Source organism: Pelodiscus sinensis, chromosome 6 (genome assembly GCF_052426305.1).
Source record: "Pelodiscus sinensis isolate ZL-2025 chromosome 6, ASM5242630v1, whole genome shotgun sequence".
Lineage (NCBI taxonomy): Eukaryota > Metazoa > Chordata > Testudines > Trionychidae > Pelodiscus > Pelodiscus sinensis.
The window spans coordinates 31,574,158-31,598,404 of record NC_143057.1 but is presented as its reverse complement, the minus strand read 5'-3'; the positions used below and the strand labels follow the sequence as shown (position 1 = coordinate 31,598,404).

The 24,247-nt window shown below is 39.9% G+C and overlaps 1 protein-coding gene across 5 annotated transcripts in view; it reads left to right on the top strand.

Annotated features, from left to right (window-relative positions):
- SMARCA2 (SWI/SNF related BAF chromatin remodeling complex subunit ATPase 2) overlaps positions 1–24,247 on the top strand; it is a 190,342-nt gene that overhangs the window by 123,988 nt on the left and 42,107 nt on the right. For all 5 annotated transcript variants that reach the window (XM_025188130.3, XM_075931662.2, XM_075931661.2 and 2 more), the window contains 2 exons: positions 3,331–3,549; positions 22,023–22,240. In XM_025188130.3, coding sequence (XP_025043915.2) covers positions 3,331–3,549; positions 22,023–22,240 — 437 coding nt within the window. The remainder of the gene's footprint in view (positions 1–3,330; positions 3,550–22,022; positions 22,241–24,247) is intronic.

The following is a 24,247-nucleotide window of genomic DNA, read 5'->3' as shown; positions in this document are numbered from 1 at the left end:
TCAGGTTACTATCAATAAGCGCTTATCCAGGGTCACGTTCCGTTCTTTCCAGTTATTTAACATTCAAAATAACTATCATCCTTCACTTCTTTTTCCTCTGTCTCCTTTCTCATCCACACACCACAACTGTTCCTAAACCTGGTCAAAACCTACCTTGAATTTATGGAGGAGAAATGACACAGAGGGGAGTGTAAGTTTTTTACCTAAGCTGGAGTAACTCTGACCACTTTAAATACTTTCAAGCACATCTGTCCCCTGAATCAACAAAGAAAGCATTATGTGTTTTCCCTCTCTTTTGCTATATGCGTAGTGATAATTAGCAGTTGTGAATATTGTGAGCAATCCCTAAACCTCATCTATTACTGACTTTTCTTCTCACTTGCTGCAGGTGATAGCACCTATATTTTCTGGTTGCACCACTAGCAAGAAGAGGAAAATAATTTTCAGTTGAGAGGTGTGCTACTGAAATGTTTATTAGTGTGTTGCAACAAATCTAAACAAAATAAGGGAAAATATAAATTTGTTTTTAGTTGAAGTATATATAAAGCCATGTCTAGAACTATTTTTAAATTTAAGTAACACCTAATCTAAAATCAACCTTTGAAAAGGACCCAAAAAGTTTGAGTTGATACTTTAGTTGTGTTACTTTAATTAATTTTCCTTCTCAAAACTACAGTATCAGTGTATTGTTTCCTTATGCTAAAAATACGTAGTTGTTCATTCCAGATGAGAACTATTCCCTGTGGGTATGTCTGTACTTGCACCCTAATTCAATCTAGGGATGCAAATGTAGGCCATCAAAAGAGTCAATGAAGCAGGGATTTAAATATCCCGCGCTTCATTAGCATGATCACACCGGTGCATTACTCCGATCAACAGCTGTGTTGAAAGTGAAAGTGTGCGCCGGGACGCAATAATTTGAACCAAACTCCTCCTCATTTTTTGAGTAACGTTAGTTTGAACGTTAGTTTGGTTAGAACTAATGCGTCCCGGTATGCACTTTCACTTTCGAAACAGCTGTTGATCTGAGTAACGTGCTGGCGAGATCATGCTAATGAAGTACAGGATATTTAAATCCCCGTTTCATTGACTCTTTCGAATGCCTACATTTGCATCCCTAGTTCGAATTAGGGTTCAAGTGTAGACATACTCCGTGTTGCTCACTTTTAGGACCAACACAGTTGTAATATAAAAGGAATAGACTGCCTATTGTATAGGTGAGCGGTATAAGGTGTTTTTTTAAGCTGATGGTTTTAGACTTTGATCATGCAAACAAGTGCATACTTAACTTTAGTTACATGGAAGTATTTTCAGTATAGGTGCCTGAATCACTACGTTAGTTTCAGGCATCATTCAGGTGGCAGTGGGTGCATCTGTATAACCTCTGTATAGTACCAGAGTTATAGTAAACCATGGTAGAACAGTTAATTGTTTTATCTGTCTGTCACTGACATATTGGAAGATTTGACCATAGGTGTCCCGGTAATACAATGCCATTTCTGAGTAGTTTTGTGGGAAACAGAATCCCCCTTTGCAGTCTTTTGTAGTCAGGCTCATTGAGAGTGGCTTAACTTTTTGCCTCTCACATTTTCCCTCAGGAAAGGAGCATAATTAATATGTATTTTAACTTAGCCTTTCAATCCATGTCTTGCAAATAGCAAATCAAACACTTCTACAAGGGTAAAAATTAATTATTTAAAGGATGCTGATGTATGCAACTTTTGGGAATAGTGTACTTTACTAATCCTTGCTACTAAGCAATCAAAACAAGCCTGTTTGAGGCCTTTTCTCTCATTATAACTGTACATTCATTACCAGACCTGCTAAGAATTGAAACCAGTTCTAAGTTGCCAGTTCTTTAATACAGAAATTGTTGCATTTCAAAAGAGGAATAGAAAAGTCTGTGTAAAGCAGAGTTATATCTAAAATCAATGCAATGTAGGTGGTTCAAGACAACAGCATGACCGCTTGTGCTTTGGTTATCCCAGAGGTGTGAAAGGATGAGGCTCTTCAATTTGCACTAGATATATGATAGTGCATAGCCACAACAGGAGTAAAAATGGATTGTTTATGAGTAAAAAGGCTTGTAACTAATCTGACCACAGCTATAACTGTTTTTCAGTGTTACATTTTGGCCATTTTTAGCTTTTTGTTAATTGGTTTTTCAAAATATGAAGTCCAAACTTTTTCAACCACCTAATGGTCACCTACTTAGTTTACAGGAATTGGGACTTCAAATCCCATATGCAACTTTGAAAATCTCAGGTGTAATGTCTACTCCACTTTATGGAATAATTGTTTGGCAAGTATGAAAATAATCCAGTCGTTTCTTTTAAGTCATAAAAAAAATAGCGTTGCAACACAAACTTTTTAGTAGCATAATCCGATAGGTTTTAGGTATTTAAATTTGTCGTTGATGCTACAAGTGGCTAGCATTCTAGCTCTGATAACAAAAAGACAAGGTGTACTCTGAGTAAGACTGAGGTATAAGAACTTGTTTATTCTAATTTCACCTATTGCGGCTTTCAACAAAGTTTTCCCCTTCAGTAAAGTAAGAATAACATCTCAAACAGTTGTTATCAAATAATTCTAGTGTTTGTAAGTCACTTATATCCGTGATAAGATTGGAAAATATATGCAAAAGAAGAGAAGCATTTTAAACAGTAACTATCCCACTACCACCATGGCCTGGTTTTTATGGGTGCTAAATATCTGCTCCTCCGATTACTTCAATGAGAACTGTGGGCTCTCAGTACCTCAGAAATAGAAGCCACTGTATAATAACAAACCTGATTAGAAGATTCATGATCAGTTGTCATGAACAATTATTCCTCCTTAATAGTACACTATAGGGCTGTGTCTACATTGGCACCCCTTTCCGGAAAACAGATGCTAATGAGACCAGTCGGAATTGCAAATGCCACGGGGGATTTAAATGTCCCCCGCAACATTTGCATGAACATGTAGGAATACTACTTTCAAGTAGGAATAAGTGATCTTCCGGAAAAGGGCTTATTTTCCTCAAGATCCCGTCTAGACTGGCGCTTTTCTCCGGCAAAACCCCGAGCCGGAAAAAAGCAGCAGCCATGTTCATGCAAATGCCACGGGGGATATTTAAATCCCCTGCGGCATTTGCAATTCCGACTGGTCTCATTAGCATCCCTTTTCCGGAAAGGGGTGCCAATGTGTAGACACAGCCTAGCAGTGTGGAGAATTGGGGAGAAAATGTAGTCAGTCTGATTTTAAAAGAACATTATGTAAAATTTCATACAGTATTAAATGCCCAGTTTCCCTTCATGGTGTTAATTACTATATTGACTGCCCTTGCAGCGTATGGACATGGATCGCCGCAGAGAAGATGCCCGAAATCCTAAGCGCAAGCCTCGCTTGATGGAGGAGGATGAGCTTCCCTCTTGGATTATTAAAGACGATGCTGAAGTAGAGAGGCTCACATGTGAGGAAGAAGAAGAAAAAATATTTGGGAGAGGGTCTCGTCAGCGCAGGGATGTGGACTACAGCGATGCTCTCACAGAGAAACAGTGGCTCAGGGTATGTCACATTTTTCCTTTCTGACAGCTGCTATTTGTTGGTTTGGCAAGGGGTGGGCATGGAGGTAGGATTTGTCAATAAAAATGATAAATTTGGAGAGTTGGAGTTAGAGTAATGTGTCTGTAGACTGAAAGTTGCACAAATCGATTTGTAATAGTTAAGGTCATTTACTCTTATGAAGTTCAGTTGCTGGAGCCAGGCACTATTGCTACATCTGGAATTAGTGTTGTTCTCTGTGTTGCAAATATTCTTTTGATACAGAGCTAGATCTTCGTCTCTCACATGCAATTGTAAAGTTTCAGTGATACAGATGCTTTTTCATGTTGTCTAACAAGCATGGATTACTGCATTCTGAGCTGGGAAAAAATAAGAACCAAAAACATGCTGACCTTTATTAGAAATCCAGAAAACAAGGGAAAAGTTCTCACACTTCTTTCATTCCCACATGTCTGTGCATTTCCTGGTTTCAGTGAGAGCAGAAAACTTCCAAAAGAACCTAACTGCAAGATTTGCAGGCAAGAGAATCTTGGCTCAAGAATCCAAACTTAGCTGATTATTCACACCAAACTTCTGGTTCTGTTGAGGCTTCCCTATCATCCTGTGCTGACACCTAATAATCCTTTGTGAATAGAGCTTTTCAGTAGGTTATTTGTCTGCGGCGGTAGGGAGTTGATGTTTAATCTGCAGAAAGTGTTTCCATAACCATGTAAGAGACTTTTAGCATTTGTTTCTCAACTAGAATTTCCAGAAAGGGATGATAAATGTATATCTTTTTAGTCAGCAATTTGTACATACACAAATACTGTGTACTTGAGTAAGAAGGCTGTGATCTATTAAGGTATTACAATTGTATATCACTGTGACTGAAGAGAGCAGCAATGGACACTGCAAATGTGAGCATATATTCAAATGTGAGCATATATTCTAAAGCTAACCAATTAGTGAGAGTGCATAGCGGAAAGAGAGATCGTGGTGTACAATCACGAGGTAGGTACATGGCAGACACTGCTGACCTACATGGCCTCCATCCAAACATGGATGCTTTTAGCTAGAGTTTGTTTACAAGAACACTTAGTTCACAGCAAGCTAGTGTGTGAATCTATCCCAAAGCTCGTGTGCTGTGCACTTACTATCCATGTGGATCCTGCTGATGTGTTTCAGAGGACTAGATCAAAGCACTCTAACAAACAGTATGTGTTAGCACTGTCCATGCACACAGTCAGTCTATGGCGGACTAGTGCACATCAAAGTTTTCAGTAAACTTCATTTAGACAAACCCCTAATCTGCATTATGAGGCATGAAGCTAAAGAGCAGAGCCAAATCAGAACTGGTGTGCAAAGAGGATGTAAGTTAAAGCCATTGCTAGATGAGTGTAAATCTAGGCAGTTTAAGAGAATCTAGCAGAGTTTGCACATTCAGAGGTTAGAGGAAGGTGTACATAATGTCAGCTTAGGCTCCATTCAGATTCACCCAGTTTCATTTCATCCTAGGAGTGCTCTTGTCACCTGAAAAGTGCAATTGGATTGCAACAGGGCACACATGGGAGTGAGTTATGCATTTATTAGTAGGAAAGGCTCATGCGTAGACACTGCTAATGATTTCTTGACTATTCTAACTACTGTATTCTGTAGTGATATAAAATCCCGATCAATCAGTTAACCACTTAAATGTTAAATTAACCCAAAGTTTAACTGGTTCACAATCTATGTGGGATTCCCGTCCCCAAGCCCACACGGGGCAGGCTTCCAGGTCCTGCTCCCAGTCCCAGCTGCCAATCTCATGGTTGGACTGCTGGCTGGTGGCCCCGTGCAGGGGGCATAGTAGGTTGGAGCAGCCCTCTGCAACTGGGGAACCGGTTAGGGTTGCCTGATAAGCATCACCGGTAACTGGTTAACCAGTTCCTGTTCACACACCTATTATGGTATTGCATAACACTTGTGCACCTGCTGCACAGTAAGGCAACCTTGACTTCAGGTGGGTATTGGGGAATTGAATAATCTGACATTTGGTCCATTTTACTAGATGTTTTGATTTGACTGTTTACAATTTATCATGTGGGGAATAGCAGAGGAGAGAGCTGTGTTGTCTTCTCCATTCAATTTTGCCTTTATTTGACCAGAAAGTTTCCTACATCTGGAGTACCTAAGGGATTACAGAAGATGAAATCTATAAATGTATACAATTGTCAGACTTTATAATTAGCTTTACCCCAACACATTTCCATTATAACATGATCTCCTGAACACTGGACAGAAATTTTAGATCTACCGTTTATTGCTAATTAGAATTTATAAACAATAAACTGCTTTAAAGTAACACTTAGGCCTTCCAAAAATACACACAATCCAGTAAATTCTAAATTTAGAAAGACATTTTGTCTTTAATTCATACCATTCTTACCTCTCACAGATCTGCTACAATAAATACTTCAGCCTGCTTGCCATATGAGGGCAGAACTAGACCTGTCAACCACTGGCAGCTACAGAATGCCCCATATTTCCCTCCATTGATCTGCTTCACAGAGGGTCAGTGGCTCCCTAAGATCACCCTTATTTTATATTAGGTTGAGTAAGGGTTTATTGTTATGTGGGAACTTTGTAGATGTTCCTTTTACATTTAGTCATAAGAAGAAATTTTAAGGTATTATTTTGTAGCCAGCGGCCAGTAGCCATTTTGTAGCTAGGGCTCTTAGATTGATCTTGTAGCGGTTTTCATTAGGCAATAGAGATTTCCTCAGTGGGGTGTCTGCCTTATGTTCATTATTTGTTCCAATTTAGGCTATCGGCTAATCTAATCCTAATGGAGATTTGATTTATCCAAGCTTTGTTGGTGGCCAAGAAGTTGTGTTATAGGAGATAAGATAGATATCTGCAAAATTAGGCAAAAGCTGTTGTATGCAGAACGATCCATCTCACACGCTATAGATGAATCTTTGCTGATTTCCATTAGTCCTTGTTCCTCTCCCCTTTCTTTATTACATGCCTAAGGTTTTTATATCAAAGGTCAGAGACTTGCTGAATATTTATTTAATAGACAGATAAGTGATTATTTGCCCAGAGGGCTGGAAGAAAATTGCATTCCAAACTAAATGGTGTGCTCTGTGGCAGTGTTCCCTCTAAGAGTTTCCATCCATGAGCAGAATGAGTTTTGTTTTGTGCACCAATATTGAGGTCATGTGCGCATGTTTGGATGTGTGCCACTGTGGCACCCAACTTATAAACCTCTCCCTTTCCCCTCTGCTGTCATGTCTTCCATCCTCCCCTCGCCCCATCTTCTTCCCTGCTGCTCCCCTCCACCCCTCACCCTCCTCTGCTGTCCTGGCGTCTGCCCTTCTCAGTCCTGGGACCTGCACTCCTCCCCATCCTCTATGGCCCCTACACCTGCCCTTCCCTTCCTCCCTGGCCAACCCCTCCTCAAGCCCCACTTTGATCAGCTGTAGCTGCCCCTCTACCCACCTGCTCTGCCCTCTGGTGCACTCCCCTCCATGTGTCTGTGCTCCTGCTTCACCCCAATGATCCCCCTAGCACTCGCACCTTCCTGATTTCTGTATATTTAGTTCTCATTTAACATTCTTCCGGCAGAAAGGAATATTGAATAATATGTTGCCCTCCCTCTGGTGGAAAGTGCTGCAAGTCTTCACCCATTATGGTTCTATTGATAGCAGGTTGAGAGAGGAAATTAAGCTAGCCTCTGGCTTGCAATTTTGCATGGAGCCTGAATAGTTGTTTATATTACATGTACTGAAGTCAAGCTGTAGTTGAAAGAAATTCCATTGAGAAATTCCATTTAATTCCAGAAATTAAAAGAAAAAAGGTGTCCTGACCAGTGTTCCCTCTAATATTTTCTTTTGGGCGGGTTGAAATTTCTTGTGTACCACCAATATTGAGGATTTATGAGGATGTGCAGTGTGTCCCTGTACAAACAAAAAACCTAGATATAAATATATATATTTTAAAGAGTCCATAAGTATGGAAGACAATATATTGAAACAAGGAACATTAGAATGAGAACTAAACATGCAGGAATCAGGAACTTCCAGCCCCAGGAGCAGCCGTGCCGCAGCCCTGACTTCAGCTCTAGCACACAGGGCAGCTGCCAGCCACACCAGGCAGCCACCACACGGCCATGGCCCCCCTCTCCAGCCCTAGGAACACCAGAGAGCTTCCCAGCTCAGCTCTCACTTCCCCACCAAGCCCACCACTACCACCAGCTTATCTTTTTCCAATGGTAGGACAGTGGACCTAAGTAGTACAGGACTGTAGGCATACTGCTGCACAGCTCTGCTAAGGAGGTGGGCGGGACTTATATTCTTTCTACACATCCGTGCAAGTGTGCACCCTGGAGGGAACTGTGGTCCTGACTAAGGATGTTAACTAGCGATTAATTTACTAGTCAAGTAGTCGATGGATTTTCCATTGACTAATCGATAAGCACTTCTGCATTCCGCTTTTGAAATGTACAAGAGCCCCAGTGGGGGCTCTTGTGCATTTCAAAGTTGGAACCTCATGTGGAACCCAGGGCCAACGGGAAGTCCCACTGACTCCGAGCTGCACACGGGCGCTTCTGCTTTGAAATGCCCAAGAGCCCCAGTAGGCAGCGTGCACTGAGCCTGGGGTCATCTGGGGAGTCGCCAGCTGATTCCAGCCTCCAAGCTGCTTTGAAATGCCATGCAGAGCCTGGGGTCAGTTGGGGAGTGTGCAGTTGATCCTGGGCTCCACCAAGCATTTCAAAGCAGCAGCACCGCTTGGAGCCCAGGATCAGCTGGGGACTCCCCAGCTGGCCCCAAGCTCTGTGCAGTGCTGCTGCTTTTAAGTATCCCCCTCTTCTGCCCCTCTTCCACTACTTGCTGCCTCTTATCTGATAGAGGCGGAGGGGGGGAGAGGACGAGTGACTAGTCAACTATCCTGTTGACTAGTCCTTTATATCGCTAGTCCTGACTGCTACTTCCAAGTTACAATTAAATTAAAACTAATGATACTCTTTAGATGAAGGGTGCTTTAGAGGAAGGGAGCTTTCTTTCTTTAAACAGTCTTTTAGAAAATAGTTTGAAACATGAATGAAAGCCAGAGTAATTTACCAGTTTATTGTTAAGCAAATAAACTGTCCTTACTCTGCTGGCTATCTTTTGCATTAAGTAATTTGAGGAAGTATCAAAAGTAAAAGTGTTGTCTGAACTTAAACACTCCTTGAAATACTCCTTTGTATTTAGGATGGGTTCTCAGGAAACAGATTCATAGTCCCAGAAACGGATTTTGTGGTGGGAAGTCATGAAAGGGAAAATTCTGAGTGGCTATTTAGGAGAAACAAAAAGCAGTAAAACATCTTATGGCTTGTCAATGAGATACTTTTTGGTTTGTTTTTAAAGAATATCTTAAATATTACCGTAGTTTCTATTGGTGCCCTAAATACATTCTCCTCTAGTAAACATTAGGCTAATAATGTGACAGATGTGTAATAGGGCACACCTTTATGCAAGGCAGAGATAGGTTAATGAGCTAGTCAGTAAAGGCCCAATTAACCAAACTTAAGACACCTGGAGCAGGAAGCAAACAAAAGTAAGAGGTCCAAACCACCCTTGCAGTTGGAAGGAAGTAAGTAAGTACAGATGTGGAGGGCTTAGTGAGAGAAAAGGCTGATTAGGGGCAAGAATGCGAAGACCTAGTGCCTAGCAGATGTTTGAGAGCAAGAGGAGTGTTTAAGTTTGCGTTGTTGCATAGTTGTTTTTGACTTTAGGGGCCACAGAAGAGTAGAGCAGTTAGAGGCCTACTTGGAGAGTTAAATCTGTGCAAACCCAAAGAGAAATTGATGCTGAGTGGCTGCTACACTGCCCAACACTACAGGGAGGTGCTTGGATAAGGACTGTTCTATAAGAAACATCCTCTGGTAATTTTAAACACAGCATTGAGAGAAGCCATGTTGAGGACCTTAAACAAAATAAGTTGCATACTGTTAAAACAAGGTTTTTCAGACAGCTTGTTTTTGCTAGATTGAGTTGCTAAAGGCCAGCTAAAGGGCCAGCCAACATGAACTGAAAGTACAGGTTCTCTTAACTAAAAGTTCTTCATTTTGTTTTTGTTTTTTGTTTTTGTTTTTCCCGCCTCCAGGCAAAATTTTGGAATGTTCAGTTATCTGAGCCTGCAGTTTAGGTAACTGGGATGGCATTGCTTAAACTGAAATTCAGAACAGCTACTGAAACAGTGAGGCTTAAATTGTTAAACCTTTCCCAGACTTCCGCAAAAAGAGAAAATCCTCTTTTAAAGACTTAAAAGCACAAAGATGGACTAGTATTTTGGGATTATCAGAAAAAAGCACACTTAAAAATAGATTTCCAGAATGTGTTCAAAACTTTTTAAAAAAAAATCTCTTCACTAACAGCATCTTTCTGCTTGAGAGAGATGCTAGGTGTAGAGCACTGGAAATTACAATCTGTCTGCAGAATAACAGTACAAGCAGTAGCAATGTAAACTTCCCCACTCTGCTAATGAGCAGTACTGGAGGGTTACCTCCTTCTCTGTATCATTGTATCCTTTTTCTCTGAGAGGTTCCCTCTCTTGTACCCTGCAAATATGACTGCTATCTAAAGTAGTAAAATTCTCAAATCTTTCCAAAGATAAAACAAATCTTATCAATAATGTTAAGATGTAATCAAAATTGAGACTAACATCTTAGAAGTGGAGCAGTTAAAACTAATTAGTGTTGGATATTCATTTTAGTTAACTTTCTATTATACATATTGAGACATCACAAGATGGATCTCAAAGTGTTAGTAGCTTCTCCTACTAGGTTGTCATCATGTTGTGCTTTCTCTTCCTCTAAGACACCCCATTTAAGCTACTGCTTAAGCCATTGAGCTGTGGTATCTTAGGGCCTCTGTCTATTCTTCAGCCGGAAACTGCCTGGACTAATTGTAAACTGGTAGGATCTTTTGGATGCTTACTTCTCCCGGTAAAGAAATGAGATCTACTGTGAGTCTGTGTTCCTTATTGATACATGCAACAGTAGAAAGGGCCTGGCACTATGGAACTTGCTGTCTGACTCCTAGAAAATGACCTTGCAAAATATTCTGTGGCTAAGCTCCTAATTTCACATCATGGGCCCTGAGCTTCTGGGTAACAAGAGGTTGAGTATTATCTCTCCCCATTTGAGAACAGCAACTCCCAGTTTAATTGCTTGCCACAGTTGCTCACTACAGCTCACAGTCTAACACTTTAACTTCAAGACCAAGCCAAACACTGATTTATCTACTTTCAACATTGGCATAGCAGGGACAGGAAAGGGAGAGGAAAATATTTTAGCAGAGGAGAGCAACAGCTTCTGCAGGCCCCCAGGGAAGGGGTGTATCTGGGGGGAAGAGTAGCCAGCCTTCAGTGCCACCCAGAATGCAGCATCCCCACCCCCAATCCCTGAGAACCACCCAGAGTGGCACACTAGCAGCATTTTAAAAGGATTGGGACTCTCAGCCACTGCAGCATTACTGGCATCCATGAGCTCCAGGCTCTTTTGAATCACTGCAGCCTGGTGATTTAAAGTCTCTCCTCTTGTGGCAGGAGTTTACCTCCCTCAGACTTCTGGAGCCCAAAGGCTACATCTACACTGGCATGTTCTCACACCAAAACTCTTTGGTGGAAGAGTTCTTCTGCAAAAACTCTTTGGCTGCGTCTAGACTGGCAAGTTTTTCCGCAGGCACGCGCTTTTGCACAAAAACTTGCCAGCTGTCTACACTGGCCGCTTGATTTTGTGCAAAAGCACTGATGTTCTGCTGTCCAAAATCAGTGCTGCTTGCGCAAATGCTTTGACTTTCCCGTTCAGGCAAAAGCCCTTTTCCGGAAATGTATTTGCACAAGAGGGCCAGTGTAGACAGCTAAAAACTGTTTTGCGCAAAAAAAGGCCCAATGGCGAAGATTGCAATCAGGGCTTTCTTGCGCAAAACCGCATCTAGATTGGCACGGACGTTTTTCCGCAAAAAGTGCTTTAGCGGAAAAGCGTCCGTGCCAATATAGACGCTCTTTTCCGCAAATGCTTTTAACAGAAAAACTTTTCCGTTAAAAGCATTTGCGGAAAATCATGCCAGTCTAGACGTAGCCTTCTAGAAGAGAGCGTCTACGCTGGCGTGTACTTTTGCGCAAGAGCATCCCTGCCAGTGTAGATGCTCTCTTGCACAAGAAAGCTCCGATGGCCATTTTAACCACAGGGCTTTCTTGCGCAAGAAATTCATGTTGCCTGTCTACACTGGCCTCTTGCGCAAGAACAGCTGTGCAAAAGGGCTTATTCCTGAGCAGGAGCATCAGAGTGCTGATGCAAGAAGCCCTGATCTCATACATAAGAACGTCAGTTTACTCGTGCAAGAACAGTCAAACGTTCTGTTCCCCAGGCAGGGCTTTCCCTTCCCTCTGCACCTGCAGGAGTCCCTCCTAGTACCTGACAGCATCTCTACTCTCCAGCAGTGCATACTATTAAAGAGAAGGCTTTTAATGAGTTCCAGCCAGTGCTCGATTGGCTCCAGGTGTTGCAATCAAACCAAACTGTCTCATTTGGTTCTAGCAGGTTCTTGATTGCCTCCACGGGGGGCTCAATTAATCTGGAGTAGACTTTGTTTGATTACCAAGGAATAGGGTTGCCAGATGGTTGAACCAAAAATACCAAACACTCCCCTCTCTTACCCCCCCCCCCCAAAAAAAAACAGAGGGAAAAATTCTGTTGAGGAAAAAAAGGGGGGGTGCCAAAGTTGTTGAACGCAAAAAATAATTATAATAATAATAATAAAAATAAAAAACATTAAAACAGCATGGCCCCTTTCAGAGTGAGTGCAGAGTTAGAATACGGATAGGAACAGGGGAGTGGTTGAGCACTAAGACCCAGGGAAGGCATTGCTTCTCCCTTGGTCTTTAGGCTTTTTTGCTGGTGGCCATTTTGTGTTCTTGTTCAAGCCAGAACTTAGCTTCCCTGCGGAACCAGGTAAGCAAGGAGGCGGAGGGCTGGGGGTGTTGGGGGCTGGGGCTGGGCCCGGGCCCGGGCCCAGGCGCTAGGGTTACCAGGTATCTGATATTTTCACCTCCTGGCTGGGGAGAAAAAAAATCAGAAAATACTGGACATTTTAGGTGTCCGGTATTTTCTAATTTTTTTTTTTTTTTTACTGGACAGGAGGCGTAAATACCAGACTGTCCAGGTCAATACTGGACACCTGGCAACCCTACCAGGGAAACAGGGACTTGTTTATTAACCTGAGGTTAATATACCTATGGTCTGTTACTTTCTTGTAGCCATCTGACCTGACCCCTTGTTACTATTACAATTAAGTGGTTACGTTAATTCTTCTCTTACTACTTCCTCTTTGAGAATGAAATCGGCCACTGAATTTAAATTCAGTATTTTCAATAGGTGGTTAAAAATCCACTGTTATACATTGACCTTCAGCTAGAGGGTGTGTTGGCCTTTACAAAACCATGTTAGACAAAACCAAAATACTGAACGTTTAAGGCCCTGATCTAGCAATCACTTATGTGGGCATGTGACTTTACTCACAAGAATAACCCTTACTTATTTAATAGCACTTCTCAGGCTTTCAAGTAACCATGTGCATAATTGTTTAGAGCAAAAAGGGGTTAATATTTAATCTATATTAAAAACTTTCTCTTCATGGTAAGGATGTTAAAGAGCGGGTATTTGTCTAATCGCGTAGTCAATACAGTTTGTATTGACTATATGTTTAGTCGATAAGGGGAGGCACTCTGCAGAGCCACAGTGGGGGTAGCTCTTGAAGCTGGCACAAGCCGGGACTTGGCAGTCCTGGCTTGCACCAGTTCTGGGACCGCTGCAGCTCTGTCTTTTAAATGTAGTAAGATCCACCTGCCTTTTAAATGCAGCCAGAGCCACATGCGGGTTGGTCCAATTTCCATCCCACCCCACAATCATCTGCTCCCCCCCTCCCACTGCCTCTGATAGAGAGGCAGCAAGGGGTGGGGAATGTCAGTAGTGGACTAATCAACTGCTCTTTTACATCCCTACGCATGGCATAAAATATTTGTCACTTCAAAGCAAAATGCTTCAGTGCTTGTAAGGAAAATTATTTAGATTTTCAATACACTATTAGAGTTATTGTGAGCTTTTATGTACACAAGCCAAATTGGAGCAGGGGGGATTTTAAAGTCAGATTTTAATTTCAATTTAGACACCCATTGGTGGAATTAAAAAAAAAATCCAAGCAAACAAAACCATCAGAGAAACACAAATCCTGTTATCTTGAAAGAAAACTGCAAATCCTGATGGTGGAGATAGCCTGATTGAAGTATTTCAGCTGTCTTGATTTCTGAAAGTTGAACATACCTGGAAGAAGGTTATGCGGGTTACAGATATAGCTTATGCATTTGCTTACCAATAGTATCTTTGTGAAGGAAACCACTCTCCACCCACTACAGTGGTGGGCAATAACTGGCCCACAGGCTGGACACAGTTGACTAGCCCTAGAAACTTTATTTATTTACTAGCACATCCACGAGTATAGCCTCTTGCAGCTCCTGCTGGCAGTAGATCGCTGTTCCTGTCCAATGGGAGCTGCAGTAAATGGTGCAGACTGAAATATCACTTCCTGTAGCTCCCATTAGCTGTGACCAATGGGAGCTGAAAGCGACTGTATCTGTGTACGTGCCAGTAAATAAAGCACCAGTGGCTAACCCTGGCATATGATGTCTGTCCCAGGGACCACTTGTTGTCCACTCCTGCAGTACAGTTTGGGAAGGAAAATTCTTAAGTAATTCCTTTATCTGAGATATCTTTGCTCAGTTTTGCTTAACCACAAAATGGTGGGGTCATCAGTAGAAGCAAGAAAAGCCCAGGTTCATCCACTAAAACTTTATTGGTGGTTGAATTAAAGCATCATTTTACTCCTAGCAAAATCAATCTGTTTTAGTCATTGCAGGATGCCTTCCAACCACAAAGGCAATATAGGTGAAATTCACTTAAAATAATTTTTTCACTCCTTATGTGAACCTTAGAAGTTTGTTCATAATACATGCAACAGGATATTTTATGGAGGTTATGTTGTGTGGTTGTGCTGGCATATGGTGATTTTCTATGGTCACTACTCCTTCACTTGGTTTATTAATATAGTGCTATATATGTAAATAGAATTTTTCAAACACTTAAGTACAAGGGCACTTACCCCAAGGAATTAACAAGTGATTCAGAAATACACAATTATGTTAAGCACAGACAAGGGTGCAGACACCATTTGGGGGAGCAAGTAACCAAAATGGATTTTAAAGAGAAGGAAGCCATTTGGCACATACGAAGCAGAAGACACCATCAGGCATTAGGGATGTAACATTCTGTTTATTTAGTCAACCTGTTAAATTTTAAGTTTAACTGGTTAGCCAATTAAGCAGGATCCTGACAACTACACCAGCCCCACAGGGTTGCCAGCTGCTGGCTCTGAGAAACTGTTGGGGCTGCTGCTCTCAGCCTGCCCTACCCCACAGTGGCCAATTACCTATTCACATCCCTGTCAGGCATAGAAGACAACGTGAATAAAGACCTAAATGGAGAGAGGAAGGAGAAGGGGCGTATAGCGGGAATGAGTTGAGATGTCAGCACTAGGAAAGCTGCGCAGGTCATGGAAAATAAGACAGATGATACAAACTCGATGTGGAAAAACAGAGGTCATCTTAAATTTTGGCATAGAACATTCCCATAGAAAAGGTCCTTTCCCTTCTTCCTATTGCAAATTGATAACGGGAGTCCTGTTTTCTGAAGAAATAACTTATTGTTCAGTATCTTCATGCCTGATGCTGATATTAGTCAGGCTGTTTTGGAGTAAGGAGTCTTTATTTTTAAGACATGGTCATAATTGCTTAGTATTTCTATTAGGAATGTGAAAATGTAACTGTGTAAAAGGCTGACCGATTATCTTGGGCTTATCGTTTAATGTTCATGGTTACATGCAGGCTTCTAGTATGCATGGGGGAGCCAGCTTAAATGCCAGCTCCTCACGCGCCAGCTTTGAGAGAGCTGACTGCTGCCCTGCATGTAACTGTGTTACCGCTGAACATTGCAGGGTTACATGGTTACTTAATTACATGCTTTTTAACATCTCAAATCTGTATACCAATAGGTGGTGCAATACATGGATAAGCATTCTCTCTTTTTATGAAGGATTTTACTCTTTAAACTCAGTAGGTCTTAAGTTCCTACCTCCTTTATTATCTGTTATCTGATTATTGAACTATACTTTAAATATCTATTTTGGGTACCTCCTCTGAAACACTGTCCTGGTTGATGTTTCGTTTACTGTTGGAATACACCAAAGTATGTAATCCTTGTATAGCTGGGGGTTTTTTGGCTTGCATGCTCTTTTTTATTGTGTTTAAAACATTAGAAATTAGAAAACTTACAGAAAAACAGTGGAAGCCAGTGAAGGGTTTCATGTGGGTATTTCTCCATTAATATCCCATTTTCTTATACTTTTTCTTCTTATGCTCAGTTCAAAAACCTAGAATTTCTTATTGATTGAAGGCTAGAATCATAGCAGGTTCGTGATGGACCTCTGAAAAAGTTGTAATTTTTAGCTTTTATTTAAAAAATAATGTTCTCTGAAGAGTTTCTTTAGTTATTAGACTGCAGTGCGCACATCCCATGAAGGGGGTCGTGTTCTGGCTAGTAATGGTTTCCCTTGGACTAGATCATCCTACTGGCATCTTAGAGGTTGTTGTGACTATTTCCAAACAAAGCCACCCACAAATGAGAAAAGAAGTTTTTAGTGGTGTGAGAAGCAAACAAAAAAAATACCATAAGCATCACCTTAAGACGACAGCAGAAGCAAAATCTATGGGACCAGTCAATCATTGGTATATCCATATTAGGAATAAAAGGTTTCCCCTGTGTTTCTGGGATAGTTATTTTTTGGGAGGGAGGGGAAGTGGTAGGAGGGGGCATGAGGACTTGACTGTTTTTCTGTTTTGCCTGTCCTTTGGTACACTTTCAGTGAATATATTTAGCTGCACAATTAATGTTCTAGCATAGCAACAGGATTTCTTATGTGGTTTTTAGAGATGTTGGACACTGATGTATGGAGGGAAATGAGCCAAATAGAGCAATACTATCAAGTGAGGCCTGTCATTGACCAGGCAAAGTCATTTTTGCATAGATTAAACTTATAGGAAAGTTAAAGAAATTAAATATATGTAATAGAATTGTTTATTAATGTGCTTGCAAAAGAGAAGTAAAAGAACAGTTTTAAATATGTAGGATTTCAACTTTGAACATTATTCATTTTACTGAATAATTACCATATATAGTAAATTTGAATCAGAAATTCATAAAGTTTCCATTACTCTTTCCGTAATTAATTTGAATTATTTTGTGATTTGTAACAGTAAAATTTTCTTTGCACTAAAATAAGTTGAATAGGCAATTCGATTTTAATTTTGTTAGAAATTATTTTAATGAACTCTAATCATAATAGTCATGAGTTTTCTTTTTTCAATGGAAAAACACAAAAAATAATTTAAGCCTTTCACCCAGCATGTTCCAGTGTAAAAAGTAGTGCATTCAGCTAATTTAAGTGTCAGGATTGCTTATGAAAAATTTGGTATCTATAGGTAATCGTGAAGTATGACTTTATTTTGCACAAACAAATTCACAAATAAACTCTTTAAAATATATAGTAGATTCCTGAAAGATACTGATAGAGTTGAGGGGGAATGAGGTGGGACATTCGAAGAGAGATTTGTTCCCTTTGGTTTTCTCGTGTAATCAAAAAAGGATGATCAATGTGTTCAGCATTATCAAGGCGTCTTAACACCATGGCACTAAGCCATGATTGAAATAGACATTTGCAGGTTCCTATCATTGCAGGTTTTCTGTGACACTTTATTTTCTAGTAACTGCCTAATGGTGGTCTCAGAGCAAAGGAAGTTACTATATATCTTGATCCATGACAAATCTCTTACGAGATTGTGCCCTTTAATGATGAAAGTGATTGGAAGTCAGAGCTACTGAGTTTTTATCTAACTCTGCCTTTGATTAATTGTGTGACCTCAGTCAAGTTACTGGATCTGTGTTTCACATAAAATTAGTCTAACTACTATCGAAAATTAATGCTCTAAGTTTTAATTAATTTATATGGTGCTTTGAGAGTTTTTCGTGAACCAGTGCTATTAAGTGCAAAGCATTTAGTATTTTATTGTATGTCATTACTCCACCTTGTTTGAAGACACAACTATTTGTTTAATGTAATATCTTCAATACTCTCCCTATAATGTATATTTGTTTTTTACATATTTAAATATTCTAATATTTGTTTGATGTGTGCATCTTATTACAGCAGTATTCCCTTGAATATTATGGGAGTGACCTAAAGAAGGAGACTATTACTATGTAAGGATCAGGAGGGCTATATGTATTACTGACTTTTGGTGCCATAATTAAGTGAAGTGTGTATTCATTTTTCTCAGTACAGTTCACATTTTCCAGATTCTAAACTCAGTGAATGTTGAGGATATATCCATAATGTACATATTCTCCAAAAGGATGAAACAAAATGTAAACTGGTTTGATCTTCCATATTTTACTTGTATGCTGTTCCCACAAAAACAGATTAAGAAATGCCTTTCTTAATCAGAGAAAAGAGATTTTAAACCGTATTGGCCAGGCCATATTGTGGGGCAGGCCCTCTCTGGTAGCATTCACTTCAGTCTGATTGTCTTCAGAAAACACTGAGCTGTATCTGGCCAAACTTTTCTCCATTAAGGACCATTTCAAGTTTTGTTTTCCCTTTCATCCATTTTCAATGTCCACCTCATCATAGCTCCTCCGCATTCTGGTGCCTGGGCAATATCAGGGTCTTGGTTCCCAAGCGAGGAAATGTTTCTTGCCTTAATATATATAATAAGTATGCAATGAACCAATGAATGCACTGTGGAAATGCACTGCCTGTTGTAATAAGTGCATGGTTAGTAACAGTGAAAGGTTTTTCTTCAGTTTGAGCCCAGCCTCACAATTTCTATTGGCTTCACTGAGAAGTGAGGGCACTGTGTACCATTCAGGAGGTGCTCAGCTCTTTGCAGAATTGGGCTCTACATGAGCTTGGTGCAGCTTTCTTTTAAGATAATAGGGCCCAAGCTTAATTGGAGTTACACATCTCTTTTTCTTTAGGCAAGGAAAGTGTTAAACTCTTATTTGTACACTATTTTCCTGACTCTCTTTCTACTTACCTCACTAATCCAGAGGCAGTTGAGCATGGGAGATGTCTTTGTGCTGTGTCTTGCACTCTTGCGCAACACGTCATCAGTCAAAAACTGGGGATTTGCTTCTGGGATTTGTTTCATTACCGTGCTGGTAAAGGTTTGGAAGGGCATTCTGTTTGGTGTGGAGCTCTAGCCCTATGTAGTAAGGATTCTAGCACAGAGCTCAGTCAGCTGTACTGGTTTAATCAATTTGTCATAATTCATATATAATATATATTTTAAAGATACATCTGATATTTGACTTGCATGTAGTTGTATTCAACTTTTTTGGTCAACCTAATCATAATTTTAGCTTTGAATTTTACTGTCTAGTCCATGGTATTAATTTACCTTTTGTAAATTAATGTTAAAGTTAGCTGTCACTTGTACATAACTAAAGTATTTAACTGTTCTTAGTGTAACACTGGTTTCCTGGTGCAAGCACTACAGTCTTAAATTAAGAAAAACTGTATCTGAATTTGCATGTGTTTGCACATGATTTTGAGAGCTAATTTTAATAACAGATTTATATACATAGTACTGAAGTACAGTTTTTTTAATATTCATTTGCAGATTTGTGCTGTACTAGCAATTAATTCACTGTCATTTGTCTGCTAATCACAGATTTACAGAGCATATAAGAGCAAATGTCAGTTTACTTATTTGTGTTAATTTTTTGTTTTTGATAGAATCAAAATATATCTTTAAATATACTGAACTATCCCTTGTTTATTACCCTTTATATCAGCCCTTCAAAAGTAACAATAGATACCTTACTTACATTTGCGCCTTTAATTGCAGCTCAGGGTATGTGGAGGCTCTGGGATGGAAGTATAGCTTTTGTTTGGGGGGTTTTAAAAGCAAAAAAAAGTATTGGTAAACAACGTCCTATTTTTAGTAGAAAAATATTTATTTAAAACAAATATCCATTTTCTAAAGCAAACTAAATTAGAATATTTACCTCATTTTAAATTCAGAATAGTTTTCAGAGTAATCTCAGTAAGCAGAACCCCTCTGTTCATAAGAGAACAATATAATTTCATTGTGTAACAAGTGCAGTTTTACAATGCACACATTTTTAAATTGCATTTTTCAGTTTTGCGGTCAGCATTTTAATTACTGCAAGAATCAGTAACTGCCCAGCTAAAAATCTATTTGGATGCCTGGAATAATAAGGGTGAAATATGATAAGTAGTTGTCAATATTAAAGCAGACTGAAGGAAGAAGGCTTCGGGCCTTGTAGGTAGAATGAAACAGCAGATTTGAGTATCCACAATTCTTTCAGTATTAAATTTTCAGTAAAATAAAATTACTTGTATATGAAAACATAGCCTTTCCCCAGCTCTCTTTTTTTTCCTGATCAGCTGATGAAGAGACTAGCAGCTCGCTGCTTTGCTGGCTTGTTAATTTTATCCCCACTAACTGTGATTTCCGATAGCCGGCCTGCTGATAGTGGTAAGGTAAATATCCTTTTTCATTGCCGTCTTGAAGATTCAGTAGAACTACATCACAGGCATGTGTAGGTGTGTAACACATCAAAAGCTGGTGTTCTCAGTGTTTCTGTGTGCAACTGAGTGCTTAAGGAGAGCAATGACATTAACTGTTGACAGCCTTGCATGCTGTATTTATTATTAGCATTTCTAGCTTCCAAGATTTACGGAGAAATTTCCTTTTCATAATCTTCGCTAGCTGCAGTGGTATATAGTGGTTGTCCTGCTTTAGCCAAATGAATATTAATGAATTTGTGTGCAGATTTTTTTCCCTTCCTTTTTCTTTCTAACTCCTCTGATCAAGCCTCCTTCATAATGGTTATCTGAACGCTGTGGAAGGATGATGGAAATTGTCTTTTGATTATTAAGGCCTAGTTTCAGGCTGTCCCTCAGGATTCTGTGTTCATGTTTGTTCTATGGATTTGCACATCGGAGGATGCATAGGAAACAGATTTTGAAATCCCACTGACATTTTTAACATGCCAGGTTGTTTTGTGTTGTGCACCAGGTTTTGTTCACAAAACGATTTTCAAGAGACATAGTACACAAGTGAAAGAAATTATGTCTGGGCTGTAATCACTCTTTTTATATTGATTGTTATACTCACATGATCATAAATATTAGCCATGTTTGGTGCTGTGGAAAAATGAAGGTAATTGCCTTATGATTAGAGCTCTTTCAGCTACAAGAAAGGATTGATTAGCATTTGCATGTACTCAAGGCAATATTGAGAGGCAAGAGAGACAAATATCAACATCAGTTATGTTCTGAGAGAGCATTAATCCTATAGCCTAATTTTAAGATTTTGAATATATTTTTCTGCAGTCTCTCTTTATACTTTCTTATTAATTTCAATTTTCTTATAAACAATTTGTGTTTGGGTATTTTGGGATTGTTTCTTTCCTTGCCTTCCTTTTGGGGGTTTGCGTTCTGGGAGGCTTTGAGTTTTTGTCAAAGGCAAAAAAAAGTTCATCTTCTTGTTTTATCGCATGGATCTGTTGTTAGTATATGAGCAGGTTTCCTTTGTACCTGGTTTGTTTTCGGAGACACTTTATTATCTCTGTGCATAGTGCTGCTGGCTCTGGTTAAAAGCACACGTTTGCAGGTAATTGGAAGTAGTGTTTATTGTTTGTGACTGTGCTTTTGTTTTTATATTTCCATGCCATGGTACAAGTACTCTTTACTATAAAACATTGTATTGTTACTGCTGCTGCCTCTTCACTTGTTATTATACTAAATGAAAATTACACAACATTTTTTAAACTGTTTTAACTGTTAGGTAATTTGTAAATTAATTTGAAAACTCTTTTGGAAGAAAAGGATGAATCTAATGTGCTCCAACTTTAAAATGAATGTGTACTGTGTTACTTCCTACATTGGAACCTAATGTGGACTGTCCTGTCTGCAAACATGCACATTAACATCTTTTTTAGCACATAATTTGTTCGTTTTAGTAACAGTTAATGCACGTGTACTTACTAGTGTAGTGCCACAGGCCCTCAGAGATAAGGACTTTTAACTTGCAAAGTGGAACTGAGGGTTCAGTTTAATATGAACCCATTTGGGGTGAAGGTATTTTTATAGTTATTTGGAGTTTGTGTCTTATTGCCACTCACTGGGTTTTTTTTTTTCTGTTGAACTCTTGTTTGTAAATAAACTTAATGTGTTGAATTGTCTACATATGGCTGATCTTTTAAATTGAGGGTTTTTTCTTTGCATGTTTGATTTTTAAAAATATAATTTTTCTGAATCCATGGTTGTCAGGCAATTGAAGACGGCAATTTGGAAGAAATGGAAGAGGAAGTCCGGCTTAAAAAACGAAAGAGACGAAGAAATGTGGATAAGGATTCTGGGAAGGAAGAAGGTGAGAAGGCAAAGAAGAGAAGAGGCAGACCTCCTGCAGAAAAATTGTCACCCAACCCACCTAAACTGACAAAACAGATGAACGCCATTATCGATACTGTGATAAACTACAAGGACAGGTGAGCCCTGAATTTTGTAGATTGGTTGTCCCCCCCCCCCCCCCCCAATCTTTTTAGGGTTGCCGACTAACCATTTCTGGGGTTTAATGGTGTTTTGTTTTTTAACTTGAAATAAAAATTATCTCACTTTGGGGGGCTGGTCTTGCAAGTCTTCCATGTACATAATTTCCATTGGTACACCACGGACTTGTTGAGAATCTAATTTACAAGACAGATATATAACCTCTTTGTGTTCAGAAATGCCACAGCCCTGTGCAAGAGAAGTATTTCTTAGTACAATAATCTCCATTAATCAAATGTAGATAATCCCAACAACACCGTATAGTTTTGTTTGAATCAAACAGCACAAGCCAGGTTCAAAATATTCTCATTTTCTAGACTCTATTTACACCCCTGACATTCTCCGTCCTCTTAATTTCTGTTTCAGCCTTAACTTCCTGACTCCTATCCGAAGCCATGGGCTCTAAAGAAGAGTCTTCCTGATGGCTGAGACTATTCCTTTAGCCTAATGGAGCCTCTTGCCTTAATGACTTCAGCTATAAAACTTTGAAACATGTAGCTACTGTTTTATAAGTACAAGTTTTCATGTAGGCCCTTGAAACTATTGTCTAGGGGTATGTCTACACTACCTCGCTAGTTCGAACTAGCGGGGTAATGTAGGCATACCGCACTTGCAAATGAAGCCCGGGATTTGAATTTCCCGGGCTTCATTTGCATAAACTGGGCGCCGACATTTTTAAATCCCTGTTCGTTCGAACCCCGTGCCGCGCGGCTACACGCGGCACGAACTAGGTAGTTCGGACTAGGCTTTCAATAGAATCCACGGCCCTGAGTTTGACATTCTGCCATCTTGCTCAATGCCTGGGAAGAATTAGGTATCTAGGAATTGGACACACAAAAAACAGCATGTTGAGCAGGGAGCTACTTAAGCTAGCCAATAGGAAATGTTGATGAGAGGTCTATGAGCAAAAGCCCACTCTTCAAAGGAGTTAGAGGCCTATCTCCATTTGGGATTCACAGCCATGAATCTTCTTCTGCAGGTAGGTGTGTATCCTCTTTCTCAGGAAAAACAATGAATAAAATCTTACCATCACACCTATAACCCATAGCCTAGTAAATAGCATACTCATCCAGGGTGTGGGAAATCCAGGTTCAGTCCCTCCTCTACCTGAAATATAGCAGGGATTTGAATCCACATCTCTTAGCTTGTGAGGTATGGGATATTCTTGGGTGAAGCCATTCTACTGGGCTGGAAAATGACTAGCTCAGTTATTGAAGCATATCCTCAGTTATAGAAGACAAAAGGTTGTCAAATAAAGAATAATTGCTGTGCAGTAGAACAGCTTCAACAGGAAAGACTGAGAGAAACCCATCCCAGAATATCCCATAGCCTTGTGATGGGAATGCCCACTGAGTCCAGTACTGATCACACTGACGTTAGCACAGGTTGTTTCCATGTCATTGGCATTTCAGGCATCATTGGACTTGCTCTGCCTCTCTGTCTCAACTCTCCAATAATTCAGGAGCATTCAGTGGCCATGGCTTTTTGTGTTGAGTTGGTGGTGACCTCTGGATTTGTCAAAGAAATCTGTCGTCAGCACCACCTTTCAGACTGTCTAAGCTTTTAGTGCAGAATTGAAGACAGCTGCCTCCTCAGTTCTGAGGGCCCCATAGGCATCTTTGGTACCAGTGATGATTTTGGTGCAGACCACATCTGTGGGATCATTACCACCAGCAACTTTGATGTACTGGGTGTGTGCACACCTGAGTGCAATATGCAGCAGCCCCCACACTTGAAAGAACAGTAATTATAGTACAGATAGGTAACTGGTTTTTTAGAATGGCAATGTGCAGTTAATGATGAATCTGCCACTATTTCATCATCATTCGTTATCCTACATGGTTAGCATTATACTTCTAGCTTTAATATTATCCCCTTATATTTGCAAAAATATATAGGAAAGAGTCCAGAATAAAATAAAATAAAATAAAAGTCAATTTCTTATC